The sequence below is a fragment of the Macaca mulatta genome, chromosome 18 (assembly GCF_049350105.2).
Source record: "Macaca mulatta isolate MMU2019108-1 chromosome 18, T2T-MMU8v2.0, whole genome shotgun sequence".
In the NCBI taxonomy this organism is placed as follows: Eukaryota; Metazoa; Chordata; class Mammalia; order Primates; family Cercopithecidae; genus Macaca; species Macaca mulatta.
Window position 1 is genome coordinate 83,524,999 of NC_133423.1, and position 18,470 is coordinate 83,543,468.

The window sequence follows — 18,470 nt, forward strand, 5'->3', positions numbered from 1 at the left end:
ATGCATCACCACGCCCCAGCTAATTAAAAAAATTTTTTTGTGTAGAGATGGGATCTATGTTGCCCAGGCTGGTCTCAAACTCCCGGCCTTAAGCAATATTCCTACCTCAGCCTTCCAAAGTGTTGGGATTATAAGCATGAGCCACAGCACCCAGCCAGAAACACATTTTTTTTTTTAGACGGAGTCTCACTCTGTTGCCCAGGCTGGAGTGCAGTGGCGCGATCTCGGCTCACTGCAAGCTCCGCCTCCCGGGTTCACGCCATTCTCCTGCCTCAGCCTCCCGAGTAGCTGGGACTACAGGCGCCCACCACCACGCCCGGCTAGTTTTTTTGTATTTTTTTTTAGTAGAGACGGGTTTCACCATGTTAGCCAGGATGGTCTCGATCTCCTGACCTCGTGATCCGCCCGCCTCGGCCCCCCAAAGTGCTGGGGGGCTCACAGGCGTGAGCCACCCGCCCGGCCAGAAACACATTTTTAAATGACATAATGACTATCGGTTAGAAAAGGCACATCAACACCATCCCAGTTTTCTAAAAATACACATTCCTGAGCCCCCCTGGACTTAGTGAATGAGAACCACCACCTCCACTGGATGAGAACGCCACTCACGGGAAAGAGGGTGTTGAGCTGGTATTTGCAGAAGGAGAACTTTGATTGAGGTGGGTCAGAGACAGGAGGGGAAGGATATTTCAAAAAGGGAATGACATATTTGAAGACACTGAGGTATTAAAAACCAGTCACACTGGAAGAACTCCAAGTGATTCAGTTTTACTGAAATGAATAATTTCTAAGAAAATAGCTAGAAAAGATTCAGAGAGGTGTGTAAAGGGTCGATCCCCAGAAAGCCCAGCATCATAACGCTAAAGAAGTTTAACTTCTTCACAAACATTGTGCAGCACTGTTAGAGAGGGGAGTGGAAAACGCACTTGCATTATACAAAAATCACTCCAGATACTATGAAAATGGACTGAAGTGGGGACAGAAGGGAAACAAGGAGACTGGTTTGGAGGCTTAATGTAATGATGAGGAAAAGCATAGCAGGGCCTGAACGAAGTCAACGTGAACGGAGAAGAAAACGGATTTGAAATATATTATGGGCTGGACACAGTGGCTCACGCCTGTAATCCCAGCACTTTGGGAGGCCGAGCGGGCAGATCATGAGGTCAGGAGATCAAGACCATCCTGGCTAACACAGTGAAACCCCATCTCTACTAAAAATACAAAAAATTATTTGGGCGTAGTGGCGGCGCCTGTGGTCCCAGGTACTCAGGAGGCTGAGGCAGGAGAATGGCGTGAACCTGGGAGGCGGAGCTTGCAGTGAGCCGAGATGGCGCCACTCACTCCAGCCTGGGCGACAGAGGGAGTCTCCGTCTCAAAAAAAAAAGAAAGAAAGAAAATTCATTATGGAGGCTGAGCGCGGTGCCTCACACCTGTAATCCCAAACACATCAGGAGGTTGGGGCAGGCGGACTGCATTAGTCCAGGAGTTTGGGACCAGCCTGGGCAACATGACGAAACCCCGTCTCTACAAAATATCTAAAAAACTAGCTCAGCATGGCGGCATGCACCTGTAGTCCCAGCTACTCAGGAGGCCGAGGCGGGAGGATCACCTGAACCTGGGAAGCGGAGGTTGCAGTGAGCCGAGACTGTGCAGAGCCAGACCCTGTCTCAAAAAAAAAAAAAAAAAGAAAGAAAAAGAAAACAAAAAAGAATACATCATGGAAATGGAAATCAGTATTACTTAGTGACGTGGGAGCTGAATGAGGGAAGAATCTGTTTCCGGCTTCAGAAAACGTGTAAATAACGGCACCACTTATGAACACGGGGAAAAGGAGAAAAGGCAGCTGTGGGGCTAAGGCCAGTGAAGTGTGTCAGGGAGGAACAGTCACTCAGTGTGCAGACATACTGAGTCTGAGGTGGCTACAGGACACCCAGACAGAGATGATGACTTGGATACACAGACCTGTAGACAGAAAAGTCCACGACTGCAGATGAGATTTGGGGTTATAAGCAGAGATGGAAACTAGACTCACAGCAGACGAGATCACTCATCCAAGTGTTACAGTGAGAAGGAGAGAGAGAAACAGACTCCTGAAGAAATAAAGGCAAAGTAAGGAGGAGACACCCTGAAAACAGGGGAACGGCCAAAGAGGAAAATCGGAAAAATTACGGGGTTAGGAAAAAAGGCACGGTCGGCTGGGCGTGGTGGTTCACACCGGTAATCCTAGCACTTTGAGAGGCCGAGGTGGGCCAATCACTCGAGGTAGGAGTTCGAGACCAGCCTGGCCAACATGGTGAAACCCTGTTTCTACTAAAATTACAAAAAATTAGCCGGGCGTGGTGGCGTGTGCCTGTAACCCCAGCTACTTGGGAGGCTGAGGCAGGAGAATAATGTCAAAAGTCACAGAGAAGGAAAGCAGTGGAAAGTCTCTCGCTGCATTTGACAACCGGAGCTACAGTACTTTCAGAGTAAGTTTCAGTGGGGACGCTGGGGAAGCAGCACAGGCTGAGCATGCATGGTGGGGAGGGTGGAGAGACAAACGGCACAGTGATTCCTTTAAGCCTGTGTGTGCCTGTGCACAGGTAAGAAATGTCCATCCACGCAGGCAAGAAAGGACGTGGGGGCTGGGGTGGGATGTACGGGTTGAGACAAAAGAGAGCGAACCACATTTATACAAAAGGGAAGAAGTCATGAGACAGAAAGAGGCTGAAAACACACAAAGCGCAGTGATGAGGAGGAGCAGTGCCCACGAGGAGGATGGGAACGAAGGATTCGGCTCGGACAGAGAGAGGGGAGGCTTCTCTCCTGGGACTTTAGGGAAGGATGGGGGCAAAAGAAAGTGAGTTTCCAGGTGCTAGAACATGAAGCTGAGGTGGTGTTTCCTGATTTTTACAACTTTCATCCGTAGAACCGAAAGCAGGACGATATTCTGAGTGTGGTGAGGGGCTCGGAGAGATGATTCACTCGGTGCAGAGCTGGAGCAGAGTGGCAGTGGAGCTGAAGAGGGCATGAGGACAGCAAGGCAACCCCGAGCCCACCTGACACCGGAGTCCACCCAAGGCACACGCTCATTTGCCCAAAGGGCAGAGAGAACGAACGACTGACTTTTCCCAAGCTGGAGCTTCACAAAACGGTGAAATTAAAAAATCCACAGAGTTATTTTTTAAATATAAAAACAGCAAGTGGCCAGGCGCGGTGGCTCAAGCCTGTAATCCCAGCACTTTGGGAGGCTGAGGCGGGCGGATCACGAGGTCAGGAGATCGAGACCATCCTGGCTAACACGGTGAAACCCCGTCTCTACTAAAAAATACAAAAAGCTAGCCGGGCGAGGTGGCGGGCGCCTGTAGTCCCAGCTACTCGGGAGGCTGAGGCAGGAGAATGGCGTAAACCTGGGAGGCGGAGCTTGCAGTGAGCTGAGATCCGGCCACTGCACTCCAGCCCGGGCGACAGAGCGAGACTCCGTCTCAAAAAAAAAAAAAAAAAAAAAAACTAGCCGGGCAAGGTGGCGGGCGCCTGTAGTCCCAGCTACTCGGGAGGCTGAGGCAGGAGAATGGCGTAAACCTGGGAGGCGGAGCTTGCAGTGAGCTGAGATCCGGCCACTGCACTCCAGCCCGGGCCACAGAGCGAGACTCCGTCTCAAAAAAAAAAAAAAAAAAAAAAAAAAAACAGCAAGAAAGTTACTAATAGTTAGGTTAGAGGATGACGTAGTATGCTACACTACATTTTTTAATCGAAATTTCAATTCAGTACATTTCCAACTTCACAACACATGAAAAAGTCAACTAAGGATCCTGCTGAAGTCAAAGAGCAGGTGCAGTGGGAGTAAGCAAGTGAAAGCTGGAATGACAGAAAGTAGCCTCAAGGCAGCAGAGTTTCAGATTTCAGAGGGGAACATGACTAAAGGTCAGTGTCACTGGAGCTGAACAGGGCTAGGAACTCCAGCGCAATGAGCCGTAGTTCTTTCCCAGAGACATGAAGTCACCCAGACTGAGGAAGGTGGGAAGGAGAGGGTAAGGAGAAAGACAGTGAACGACTGAAGTCAGGAGAGGAGAGGCGCCAGGGTGGTGTGGGGATGTGCTGGCCCCACAAGCCTTGGAAGAGATCATTTCCAATTGCAGGCTGAAGCGTATTGGCTCAGACTAGAAAATCCTGTGGCTACATGAGGAGCAAGAATGAGCAGTCTCCATGTGAGAGCTCAGGAGAACATGGCTTACTAGGGAGGCGTGTGTGGAGAGGGAGGGGGCAAAGAAGAAGAAGATTAGGGAGAACATGCACTGGGGGCTGTTTCCAGCAGAGCACAGCTCCAGTGGACAACCACTGTGTGGCCCACAGGAGGGAAGCTCGGTTCCCTTAAGGCTAAGTGCTTTTCAATGAGAAGGCATACAGGAAGAGCCTGGTACCAACAATGATGGAGGGAGGCCTGACACGCACATTTTAAACAGAGTCTCCCTGCAGCCTTCAACTGCAGGTATACAACGTTGAGTCTAAAAGCTAAGGAGACAAATCATAAGAGTTTTATTGATGTATATACTTGAGGATAACTTAAGTTACAAATGTTTTTACTTTAAAATAAAATGTTGGTCGGGTGCAGTGGCTCAAGCCTGTAATCCCAGCACTTTGGGAGGCCGAGGCGGGCGGATCACGAGGTCAGGAGATCGAGACCATCCTGGCTAACCCAGTGAAACCCCGTCTCTACTAAAAAATACAAAAAACTTGGCCGGGCACGGTGGCTCAAGCCTGTAATCCCAGCACTTTGGGAAGCGGAGACGGGCGGATCACGAGGTCAGGAGATCGAGACCATCCTGGTAACACAGTGAAACCCCGTCTCTACTAAAAAATACAAAAAACTAGCCGGGCGAGGTGGCGGGCGCCTGTAGTCCCAGCTACTCGGGAGGCTGAGGCAGGAGAATGGCGTAAACCCGGGAGGCGGAGCTTGCAGTGAGCTGAGATCCGGCCACTGCACTCCAGCCCGGGCGACAGAGCGAGACTCCGTCTCAAAAAAAAAAAAAAAAAAAAAACAAACAAACAAACAAACAAAAAAAAACTAGCCGGGCGAGGTGGTGGGCGCCTGTAGTCCCAGCTACTCGGGAGGCTGAGGCAGGAGAATGGCGTAAACCCGGGAGGCGGAGCTTGCAGTGAGCTGAGATCCGGCCACTGCACTCCAGCCTGGGCGACAGAGCGAGACTCTGTCTCAAAAAAAAAAAAAAGAAAAAAAAAGTCTCCATTCCAGTTAAAAAAACAAAATTATCAGCAGGTCGTCGTGGCTCATGATTGTAATCCCAGCACTGTGGGAGACCGAAGCAGGTGGATTACTTGAGGTCAGGAGTTCAAGACCAGCCTGGCCAACATGGTGAAACCTCATCTCTACTAAAAATACAAAAATAAGCCGGGCGTGGTGGTGCACACCTGTAATCCCAGCTACTCGGGAGGCTGAGGCAGGAGAATCGCTTGAATCCAGGAGGCAGGGGTTTGCAGTGAGCCAAGATCACGCCACTGCACTCCAGCCTGGGTAACAGAGTGAGACGCCCTCTCAAACAAACAAACAAACAAAAATCCCATTTAGATCAATTTGATGAAACTAATTACAGGACTCAAATGTAGTGTAGTACATCCAATAACTGCAATTACAACAAATATATATAAATTAAAGGCAATACCAGGTTGGGGAAGGAGGATGCAAGCAAGGAGACGGTGGCCCCAGAAAGGCAGTGCAAGTGACCTTGTGACGGGAATGCTCCACTGGTCTGCATCCAGACTGTGGTGGTGATCCCAGGAATCTACACGTGATAAAACTGCACGAAACTTACACACACACAAATGAGTGCATGTAAAACTGGTGAAACCTGGACGGACTGTATTGTTTCAGGTTTCCAGATGTAATATTGGACTGTAGCTATGCAAGATGGTACCACTGGGGGAAACTAGGTAAGGGGTATACTCGATCTTTCTGTATTATTTCTTACAACTGCATCTAAATCTACAATTTTCAAAATAAAAAGTTTTTTAAAAAATTAAAAGCATCAAAGCAAGGTGTAAAACTGGAAAATACTGTCTTCAAAACTCATGGTAACATTAGAGAATTATTCTCTCTAGCTCAGTGATTCTCAGAGATTTGGAGGCAGGGGAAGGGCACCTAAGTATTAGAATTACTGCCCACACCCGCTATTCCCTGAACACACACCCACACCAGAACTGCCACCGCCATGAGCCACGTTTCAGAGGAAGTGGGTCGTATCTTCAAGTGCGCTGCAACTAAAGAAAATGGAAAACCACTCTTCTAGCTACTTATCTTTAAGAACAGTTCTAACTGGTGGTAAAGAAAAAAAGCATGTAAGAGAAACACAGTATTTAATAGTAATTTATAACAAACATGAACTATTTTGAGAGACTGCTTCTCATTTGATTTGCCCAAAATCAGCCAATACACCCTTCTTGGAAATGTACTTGGTCAACATAAGAAGAACATTCTATTCGTGTAAGAATAAAAATAAGGACTTTTTTTTTCCAGTAATTGATGGATTTTTCAGTGGTACATCCAGACCCTAAATATCTTGCCTATAACCAATGACTACAAAGTATATAAAAGTATACAGTCTGTGTCCTTGAACAGAGTGAAATCGTTCAACTTACATAGGAGATCTTAACAGGCAGCACCATACCCTAGTCAACAGGGGAACAACCAGAAACAAGCAAAATCCAGAACATGATCAATCTGATACTGTTTTTCAAGTCCCTACTAACAAGGAGCCCTAAAGAGAAAATCTACATTTAGCCCACTAAAATCAAACATAGGGAAACATACTGAAGCAGGAAGGAGGCCCAATTTAATATCTGAATAAGCTGCATGAATCAGAACAAAAAATAAAATCACTGCATGACGAATACACCAAAACTCTAGTACAATTGTGTGTGTATGTGTATACATCATAATCTAAATGTCTAACAATAGGGGAACTTATGCAAGAGTGGTATTTCCAAAGCCACTGTCAAAGCAATTAAAAATTGTGTCTATAATTTAAAAAGTTTACAATGTACTGCTAAGAAGAGCTACAAATAAGTATGTGCAAGATTCTAATTTTCCATTTAAAATGTTTATTTTTAAAAACTCCAAAGAATATAAACCTGTTATTATTTATTTTTAAATAAGTTTGTTCCTTATACTTTTCTCTGTTTTCTAAGTTTTCTACAGTGAGTACATACTACTCTTATAACTTGGGCAAGGAAAGAAACCAAACTACACCAATAACTATTTTAAGTAAAACTTACAAAGGCCATGGAATAATATGAAAAGGAAATATATATGGATATTATATAGACATCTATAATTACAATTATTTTAAAGAAAGAAAAATTGTGTATAAGAAAAACAGGTTGGTGGGAAATACACCAAAATAATGGTGCCTATGTTTGAAGGATGAAATAATTATGGGTAATTATTTTTCCTTCTACTATTCTACGCCTTTAAATTCTTCTTTAAAGAATGTGTCTTATGTAAACAGGAAAAAAAAAATATTGTATTTATCAACACTGACCCCAAGCCCTCCTTTCACTACATCCTGCGTCCTAAAACAAACCAAAAAATACACATGCACACAAACCCACAAGTACTTACATGGGCTTACATCTCTGTATCTGTTTCGATTTCTGTTTTCTGGAAACTTGGCCACTCTATGAGGATAGTCATGGGACTCATTTCGAATTTCCTTAAAATAACAAAAATATATTTTAATATCCCTCTTAAATTTTCCACAGCAAAACATCATCTTCCCAGCCAGTGTAAAATAACATTAATCACTTATGATATACCAAGTACTATGCAAAGCACGTTGTCTACATCACCTCAGTTAATCGTCACAATACTAATGGAAACAATTTCTTTCCCATTTTATCTGAGGGATGAAAGGTTTTCAAAGGTTAAAAATCCACCAAAGGTCCCACAGCTAGTAAGTGTCAGCCCCAGGACTGAACCAAGGTCCTCCAGATGCCAAAGTCTGTGCTCTAGATCTGTTTACTTACTGCTAATGAGGCTCTATTCAATACCTACAAGCAAGCATCAAACTCTCTATGAAGCAGAATGCAACGGAGGTATCTATGGTCAGCCACATCACAGTCAAATTCTGACGAAAACTCATACCATCTACCTAAACTTTGGAGTTTCTACCTGAAAATATTTATTTCTTCATCTTCATGCTATTTAACTGTTACTTTATTTTGAACCCAGAAATATCCTCAAATTTTATTTCTATCATGTTTGTCATTACTTCTCCTTAAAAAAAAAAATTATTTCTAAAGCCATAAATGTTCAGCAACAGGCCTTGCACGGTGGCTCACGCCTATAATCCTAACACTTTGGGAGGCCAAGGTAGGCGGATCACCTGAGGTCAGGAGTTCAAGACCAGCCTGGTCAACATTGTGAAACCCCAGCTCTATGAAAAATACAAAAATTTGCCCGGGTGCGGTGGCTCACACCTGTAATCCCAACACTTTAGGAGGCTAGGGCAGGGGATCACCCTCAGGTGTTCGAGACCAACCTGGCCAACATAGAGAAACCCTGTCTCTACTAAATATACAAAAAATCAGCTAGGTGTGGTGATGGGCACCTGTAATCCCAGCCACTCGGAGGGCTGAGGCAGGAGAATTGCTTGAACCCGGGAGGTGGAGGTTGCAATGAGATGAGATCATACCACTGCACTCCAGCCTGGGTGACAGAGCAAGATTCTATCAAACATAACATAACATAACATAACATAACATAACATAACATAACATACAAAAATACAAAAATTAGGCTGGATACAGTGGCTCACACCTGTAATCCCAGCACTTTGGGAGGCCAAGGTGGGTGGTTCACAAGGTCAGGAGTTCACGACCAGCCTGGCCAAGATGGTGAAACCTCATCTCTACTGAAACTACAAAAATTAGCCAGGCACAGTGGCAGGCACCCGTAATCCCAGCTACTTAGGAGGCTGAGGCAGGCGAATTGCTTGAACCTGGGTGGCAGAGGTTGCAGTGAGCCGAGGTCGCATCACTGTACTCTAGCCTGGGTGACAGAGTGAGACGGCAAAAACAAAACAAAACAAAAATTAGCCAGGCATGGTGGCGAGCACCTGTAATCCCAGCTACGCAGGAGGCTGAGGCATGAGAATCACTAAACCCGGGAGGCGGAGATCACAGTGAGCTGAGATTGCACCACTGCAACAACCAGCAGGCCTGAGGCTCATCCTAGGTGCCTTCGGGTTCTCTGCACTTCAACGTGGAAGACATTCAGTAAGGCTATATCTGCACGAAGCTCCCACTACTGATGTATCCAGAATGGTCAGGTTTGATCTTCCAGGAAACAGTATTCCAAGAATTAAAGTAAACACAGAAGTGTAACAGAAACCAAAAAAAAGCATGCTTTAATGGCAAAAACTAAATTGTGCTTTGCTCACACTATCACATGTAAGAAGCAGCTTTTTAAAAGTTAGGTGCCATTTTGTTTATTTGTTTTTATAGAAACAGGGTCTCACTTTTTGCCCAGGCTAGTCTAGAACACCTGGGCTCAAGTGAGCTGCCTGCCTCAGCCTCCCAAAGTGCTGGGATTACAGGTTTGAGCCATCACTGCCAGCCAAGTATCTGAAGTTTTTATTTAGGGAACATGATGCACAAATTTCTAATATATACATTTTTCTGGACGTGAATGGACTGGTAACAGTACTTTTGCAAGATACAAGACACCGTTATTAGCCTGCAATGTGGAAAAGAAATTTAATTGTATCCCTTTCAAATGGAAAGTTAATTGACTTAATACCATTTACTGGTTTCTGCATTTATCAGTAACACCTGTTCTATCATAAACCAAGTTTCAGCACAGCAGGGGTCTGTTTCTGGATCCTCATTCTACATCACAGAACCATTTGCTTGCCCTTGAGACAGTATCAAATTTTAGTTACTACAGCTTTGTAATCAATGTATCTGGTAGGCAAGTTGTCCCCTATTTATTCTCCCCATTTGCATTGCAGTTCATGATATTTTAATTAATTTTGTAGTTTTCTTCATAAAGGTATGCTAAAGGTTAGCATAAATGTATGATAAAGGTTTATTCTCAGAAACCTGATAGGCTTTGTCGCTACTGTAAATGGGATTAAAACAAAATAAAAACCTATTGGCCATTACTAGTGTATAGGAAAGATACTGATTTGCGGGGAAAGGAGGTTTAAAACAACAAGCAGCACGGGACTCCCTCCACTTCTTCCACCTCTGTTATACACACCCATTTTCCACACTTAAGGCCATCTGTCAGGTGCAGATTTCTATTTTTAACTCAGAGAAACACACTTCTTTGTGTGCACTATACAAAAGACGGTAGGGCGCCCAGTATAGTGGTAGGGAGATTTAAAATTTACAAAACACAACACAACAGCCAAGTTCTTGGGGTTAAGAAATATATTCATAACATAAACACATTTTATTTTCTCAGCTAGTAAGATCTCTTGCATTGAGTCCATTCTTTCAAATCTCCAACATTAATCATTTGTTCTTACTTTATAAAAAAATTTCAGTGAACTTAGAAGAACCAGTATTTCAAAAAGCAGCTCCCAGAGATGCATAATAGCTGTTTATTCCAATATGCTCTTTCTCTTTCTTTCTTTTTTTTGAGGCAAAGTCTCACTCGGTTGCCCAGGCTGGAGTGCAGTGGTGCAATCTTGGCTCACTGCAACCTCTGCTTCCCGGGTTCAAGAGGTTCTCCTGCCTCAGCCTCCTGAGTAGCTGGGATTACAGGCATGCGCCACCATGCCTGGCTAATTTTTGTATTTCTAGTAGGGACGGAGTTTCACTACGTTGGCCATGCTGGTCTCGAACTCTTGACCTTAAATGATTTGGCTGCCTCAACCTCCCAAAGTGCTGAAATTACAGGTGTGAGCCACCGCGCACAGCCCCAGTATCCTTTCTTTCTTACTAAAGGTATCTGCTTTTGCTTTCGGACCACAATGAGCCCAGCTGAAAACTATCTGCCCCAGCCTCTAAGGTCCTGTGACAGTCTGGCCAATGGGAATCAGCAGAAACCACTGGGCTGGGCTGCAGGAAAACGCTGACAAAGAGGACTGGCTCCAGGTACCTTTGTCCTCACTGCTGCCTGCCTGGAACACAGGTTTTGCTGTCGGGGTGAGGGGTGGGAAGAGGCAGGAGCCATCCTGTGACTAGCTAAAGTGTACATTCCTAAGAAAGCTAAGCAGAAATATCAGCATTGGGTCATGGGTGACATCAAGAAGCCACAGTAAGAGCCCTGAATTCTCTCTCCAGAATTCATATCACATGAGAAACCTAACTCCTATTTGTTAAATCAGTTACTGATGAAATTTCTTTCCAATGTAGGTAAATTAGGTCTATAACTAATATACACAGCAAAACCAAATCTCAAGAACTAGATCTGTCACTGATGAGGCATTTTCAGGAATACCCAAGACACAAAACTAAATAATTTTATAAGCACACTGGCCGGGCGTGGTGGCTCACGCCTGTAATCCCAGCACTTTGGGAGGCCGAGATGGGCGGATCACGAGGTCGGGAGATTGAGACCATCCTGGCTAACACGGTGAAACCCCGTCTCTACTAAAAATACAAAAAAATTAGCCGGGCGTTGTCGCAGGCGCCTGTAGTCCCAGCTACTCGGGAGGCTGAGGCAGGAGAATGGCGTGAACCTGGAAGGCGGAGTTTGCAGTGAGCCGAGATTGCGCCTCTGCACTCCAGCCTGGACGACACAGCGAGACTCCCTTTCAAAAAAAAAAATGTATTAAGTTCACTGCATAAGCTATAGAATATATTGTGTCTGTCTAACTGGCACTGGGAAAGCAGACAGCTGAGCTGTTCGCTGGGTCTATCACGTAAGGCAAAGCCAGCTCTACTTGTCTTCTGGCGCTAAAACTTTCCCCTTCGATCACAGAGACATTCCGACTGTTTCCTTCCGGGCACAGCAGCTCCCATCTGTAATCCTGGTGTTTTGGGAGGCCCAGGTGGAAGGATCACTTGAGGGTAGGAGTTTGAGACCAGCCTGGGCAACACAGTGAGACAGCAGCTCGGCCAAAAAAAAAATGTTAATTAACCAGAGATGGTGGTGTATGTGTGGAGTTCCAGCTTCTCGGGAGGCGGAGGCAGGAGGACTGCTTGAACCCAGGAGTTCAAGACTGCAGTGAGCTAGGATCCCGCCACTGCACTCTAGCCTGGGCAACAAAGTAAGGCCCTGTCAAAAAAAAAAAAAGAGAATGTTTCCCATCAGCAGCGAAGCCTGTTAATCCAAGGTTTCTAAGCCTCAGCACTACTGACATTTTAGGCTGGCTAATTTTGGCTGGGGGGGAGCCAGTGGGGGCTGTCTTGTGTTTTGCAGGATGTTAGGAAGCAGCATCCACCGCGTCTACCCATTAGATGTCAGCGGCACACTCCCCGCATCTGTAACCACCAAAAATCTCTCCAGACATTGCCAAATGTCCTTCGACAGCAAAATCCATCACGAACATACCCCCCACCAACACGCAGCTGAAAACCACGGTTCTCATTTAATACCAAACCACACCTTTAACCAAAACCAGATCTAAATGGCAGGAATCTTTGCTTTAAAGTATAATTTAACCAAAAGTTTTAAATCTAATTCTTTTTAACATGATTTCTGCTCAGAAAAAGAAGGAAGAATTGAGTCACTAGTTAATTTCTTTCTTAGTGGCGATGATCCAAAACGTAGGCAACTCACAGAACAAAGATATCTTCCACAATTATTTATAATGTTGAAAGGCTTTAAATAAACTAAATGTCTAATGAAAAAGAAAAGACTGGCTGAACAAATCGTGGTATATCCAACTGAATAGCATGCAGCTCTTTTAAAAACAGGCCTCATACCACACTGGTAGTAGCATAAACGCACAGTCTCATGGAAAGATAACATGACATAAACAAAGGAAAAACAAATCAGTAAATGGAACTGAGCTATTATTAATACATGCTATTTGGTAAAAAAAAAAAAAAAAAAAAATTCCATTTAGCTCCTTAGCTGTATCTGACATTTATACACACGTACATTGCCTACATTAAGACCACCCACCACCTCTTTTTCCAAAGTCGTCTAACTTTTGGGACATTATGAAATGGTCCATTCTAATCAATCGCCTTACAGCTTATCTCTAGGCCCAAAGATTTTAAATTCTAAACACACCTACTTTTTTTTTTTTTTTTTTTTTGAGATAGTGTTGCTTTGTTGCCAGGTGGGGTACAGTGGTGCGATCTCAGCTCACTGCAACCTCCACCTCCTGGGTTAAATGGATTCTCCCACCTCAGCCTCCCGAGTAGCTGGGACTACAGGCGCCCACCACCACACCTGGCTAATTTTTTGTGTGTTTTTTTTCTTTTTTCTTTTTTTTGAGACGGAGTCTTGCTCTGTAGCCCGGGCTGGAGTGCAGTGGCCGGATCTCAGCTCACTGCAAGCTCCGCCTCCCGGGTTTGCGCCATTCTCCTGCCTCAGCCTCCTGAGTAGCTGGGACTACAGGCGCCCGCCACCTCGCCCGGCTAGTTTTTTGTATTTTTAGTAGAGACGGGGTTTCACCGTGTTAGCCAGGATGGTCTCGATCTCCTGACCTCGTGATCCGCCCGTCTCGGCCTCCCAAAGTGCTGGGATTACAGGCTTGAGCCACCGCGTCCGGCCTTTTTGTGTGTTTTTAGTAGAGACGGGGTTTCACTGTGATAGCCAGGATGGTCTCGATCTCCTGACCTCATGATCTGCCCGCCTCTGCCTCCCAAAGTGCTGGGATTATGGGTGTGAGCCACCGCGCCCAGTCTGAACATACCTACTTTCAATGTGTTTACTTTCTCCTATTATTTCACCTCCTAATATTTTCACATAATACCGTTCAATCCCTCTTGAAATTTTTATATATATATATATATATCTTGATACATATGTATGGCTTAAAATAAGGAACTAAAATGATTCTACTATAGAAGCAATTTTGCTGGGCTCAAATAATGCTGGGTTGAAATGTAAGAGTAAGACTTTCTCTATTCATCCAGCTACTCTTCGTTTCATGAGCAGTAACTGTGCCTCAATGGTACTATGTAAATTTAGGGACTCAAAAGTTTCAGGACTTCTGCTTGAGAAATTCCAACAGTTACTTCACATAAAGACATCACTAGACTTTGTTTTTCGTTGCAACAAGCTTTTCAAGAGGGTCACAGAATTCAGAAGGTTGTCTTTAAGCAGACATTCGTAGAATCCTCAAACTAACTTGGTTTATAGGATGGTCTTTAAAGACACTGAGGCCAGACACTGTGAGTCACGCCTGTAATCCCAATACTTTGGGAGGCTGAGGCAGGAGAATCACTTGAGACCAGTCTGGGCAACACAGAGAGACCCCCATCTCTACTAAAAAATTTTGGCTGGGCGCGGTGGCTCAAGCCTGTAATCCCAGCACTTTGGGAGGCCGAGACAGTTGGATTACGAGGTCAGGAGATCGAGACCATCCTGGCTAACACGGTGAAACTCCATCTCTACTAAAAAATACAAAAAACTAGCCGGGTGAGGTCGCGGGCGCCTGTGGTCCCAGCTACTCAGGAGGCTGAGGCAGGAGAATGGCATAAACCCGGGAGGCGGAGCTTGCAGTGAGCCGAGATCCGGCCACTGCACTCCAGCCTGGGCGACAGAGCGAGACTGTCTCAAAAAAAAAAAAAAAAAAAAAAAAAAATTTAAAATTAGCAAGGCATGGTGGTACACATCTGTGGTTCCAGCTACTTGGGAGGCAGAGGTGGGAGGATCACTTGAGCCCAGGATTTCAAGACCAGCCTGGCCAACATGGTGAAAAACTCCCACCTCTATAAAAAAATACAAAAACTAACCAGGCGTGGTGGTGTACACCTGTAGTCCTAGCTAGCTGGGAGGATGGGGTAGGAGGATCACTTGAGCCTGGGAAGTTGAGGCTGCAGTGAGCTGTGATCACTCCACTGCACTCTAGTCTGGGTGACAGAGTGAGACACTATCTTAAAAAAAAAAAAAAAAAAAAAAGGAAATATTCTAAATAACTGATACTTTTTAAAGTGTAAAATATTTACATTTTCACAGAACTCTTTCTTTTTTTTTTTTTTTGAGACGGAGTCTGGCTCTGTTGCCCAGGCTGGAGTGCAGTGGCCGGATCTCAGCTCACTGCAAGCTCCGCCTCCCAGGTTTATGCCATTCTCCTGCTTCAGCCTCCTGAGTAGCTGGGACTACAGGCGCCGGCCACCTCGCCCGGCTAGTTTTTTGTATTTTTTAGTAGAGACGGGGTTTCACCATGTTAGCCAGGATGGTCTTGATCTCCTGACCTCGTGATCCACCCGTCTGGGCCTCCCAAAGTGCTGGGATTACAGGCTTGAGCCACCACGCCCGGCCCACAGAACTATTTCTAAAACCCATCAGTCTCCTAAAACAAAAATAGAAGAAGTATCATTTAACCTTTTCATCACATTAATTTCAGCCTCAGGGGATTGTTAAGTAAATACAACTCTTTATCTCTATGTGGCCACAGAGTGCTTTTAGTTTCCGTGTGACTTCCTTGGAGAGAAAGGAGGATCTTTACCTTTTTTTTTTTCTTTTTTTTCCTGGAAGCCCACTGAATTTCTGATACTTTCACCCCTCACCTTTTTTTTTTAAATGTGTGAGATCTTCTACAGTATCTTTACCTTTTAATAAATTAATATATATTCACTGTTAGGACTGAGGACTCCACTGATGAGCCAAAAGGAAAACTAGTCAAGTCTACTACCACAAGATTCAGAGATAATCTAAACTTCCCAGATTTTTCACTTTATGCTTGAATCAATACACCTTTCATTTTTTTAATAAACATGGGACTACGTAAGCATATTTTTATATACCCACTTTAATCTCTTAAAACAATAAAGATATCTTTTCCTGTCAATACAGTTTCATCATCATTTTTAAAGACTACTGTCTTAGTCCATTTGGACTACTGTAACAAAATATTAATACCTTAGGCTGGGTAATTTATAAACAACAGAAATTCATTTCTCACAGTTCTGTGGCTGAGAAGCCCAAGATCAAGCCGGCCACACACTGGGTGTCTGGGGAGGGCTTGCTCTTTGCCTCAAAGATGGTGCCTTCTTGCTATATCTTTACATGGTAGAAAGGGAAGCAGGCTCCTTCACGCCTCTTTAATCCCATTCATGAGGGCTCTGCACCCAAGACCTTCCACCTCCCAAAGACCCCACCACTTAATACTACTGCATTGAGGATTTAGGTTCCAATATATGAATTTTTGGAGGGATACACATTCAGAGCATAGCAACTACAAAATGCAAAATCTTTTGTTATAGAATACGCTATCATTTTACCCAATTCCATCGGCAATTAAATTTCAAAAACTTCACGATTACTAGAAACAATATGATGAATATCCTTAGACATTATTATACATACTTTTTCAACTTCCTGGCACTTCTTTTTTTAAGAAATAGAGATGTATCACCATGTTGCCCAGCCTGATGTCGAATTGCTCAACTCAAATGATCCTCTCACCTTGGCCTCGTGAAATGATCAAAGGCATGAGCCACCACATCCATTCCCTCTTGGTAACCCTTTAAAAATGGAAGTCTGGGGGCCAGTGGCTCACGTCTGTAATCCCAGCATTTCGGGAAGCTGAAGCAGGAGGATTGTTTGAGGTCAGGAGTTATAGACCAGTCGGAGCAACATGGCAAAACCCTGTAGCTAAAAAATAAAAATTAGCCAGGCAATGGTGGTGTGCACCTGTACTCCCAGCTACTCCGGAGGCTGAGGTGGGAGCCCAGGGAGATTGCAGCTGCAATGAGCCAAGATTCTGCCACTGCACTCCAGTCTGGATGAGAGAGTTAGACCCTGTCTCTAAATAAATAAATAAAGCAATTTTGAGGCTGGGCATAGTGGCTCACGATTGTCATACTACCATTTTGGGAGGCCGAGGCGGGTGAACTGCTTGAGGCCAGGAGTTTGAGACCAGCCTGTCCAACACGGTAAAACCTCATCTCTACTAAAAATACAAAAATTAGCCAGGTGTGGTGGTGGGCACCCGTAATCCCAGCTACTCGGGAGGCTGACAGGAGAAATGCTTGAACCCAGGAGGCGGAGGTTGCAGTGAGCCGAGATTGCGCCACTGCACTCCAGCCTGGGTGACAGAGCAAGACTGTCTCCAAAAAACAAAAAACAAACAAAAACACTCTGGGCCAAGGCAGGAGGATTGTTTGAGGCCAGGAGTTCAAGACCAGCCTGGGAAACATGGTGAAACCACACATCTAAAAAAATACAAAAAAACCCACTAAAAACAAATAAAGCCAAGCATGGTGGTGTATGCCTGCAGTCCCAGCTACTTGGGAGGCAAAGCTGGGAAGATCACTCGAACCCAGGTCAGGGCTGCAGTGACCAGTGACTGCACCACTGCACTCTAGCCTGGGTGACAGAGTGAGACCCTGTCTCAAAAAATAAAATACATAAATAATAAAATGAAATGAAATAAAAATGGAACTCCTGAATCAAGGGCATATTTTGCCAATATTTTTCAAGAAAGACTGAAAGTGAGGTTTTTGCTTCACACTCAACAATATCGGTATTTTTTTTTTTTTTTTGTCCTCAGCTGCTGTCAAGATTTTTCTGTATTGCTTACTCTTTCAGACTTAAATTTACCTTAAATTTAAATTTTCTTTCGGCAGACTTAAAAAAAAAAATACATTATAGGTATGTGCCAAGTCTTCATCGGAACTGGGTTAGTTTCTCCATTTGAGTCTTCCTTGTCACTTAACAGAGTTTCGCTTCAGTCTCCTCTGCTCCCTTTTGGGAACGTCCGTCAGACTCCGGGAAGTGCTCGCGCCTCACGCTCATTTCTCACACCTTTTTCCGGAGTTTTGAGAGATTTTTCTCAAGCCACCTCAGTATTCTGCATTATCTACTCTGCTAGCTTGGTACGAACATTCCATTTTAACAATTGTGTGTTGTAACTTTAAAAACTCTTTACAGGTCGGGTGCAGTGGCTCACACCTGTAATCCCAGCACTTTGGGAGGCCGAGGCGGGTGGATCACGAGGTCAGGAGATTGAGACCATCCTGGTTAACACGGTGAAACCCCATCTCTACTAAAAATAAAAAAAAATTAGTCAGGCGTGGTGGTTGGCGCCTGTAGTCCCAGCTACTCAGGAGGCTGAGGCAGGAGAATGGCGTGAACCTGGGAGGCAGAGCTTTCAGTGAGCCGAGATAGCACCACTGCACTCCAGCCTGGGCAACAGAGCCAGACTCCGTCTCAAAAAAAAAAAAAACACTCTTTACTGTTCTCAGTTTATTTTCTTTTCTCCACCTGCTCTTGTATTTGGACACCTGAATTACAGCTTCCTCTATCTCACACTACTTTGCATGCCCTCAATGATCTTGGGGTGAATTTTTCATTGGTCTAACAACGTGTGTTTGGTCATCTTTACAGAAAGTGCATACATACA

General features: G+C 44.7%; 1 protein-coding gene across 7 annotated transcripts in view; it reads right to left on the reverse strand.

Moving 5' to 3' along the window:
• Positions 1 to 18,470, reverse strand: part of PTPN2 (protein tyrosine phosphatase non-receptor type 2) — a 100,539-nt gene that overhangs the window by 65,878 nt on the left and 16,191 nt on the right. For 6 of the 7 annotated variants that reach the window (XM_077975395.1, XM_077975394.1, XM_028838209.2 and 3 more), the window contains exon 2: positions 7,613 to 7,703. The exons of the other annotated variant lie outside the window; for it this stretch is intronic. In XM_077975395.1, coding sequence (XP_077831521.1) covers positions 7,613 to 7,703 — 91 coding nt within the window. The remainder of the gene's footprint in view (positions 1 to 7,612; positions 7,704 to 18,470) is intronic. 7 annotated transcript variants of the gene reach the window in all.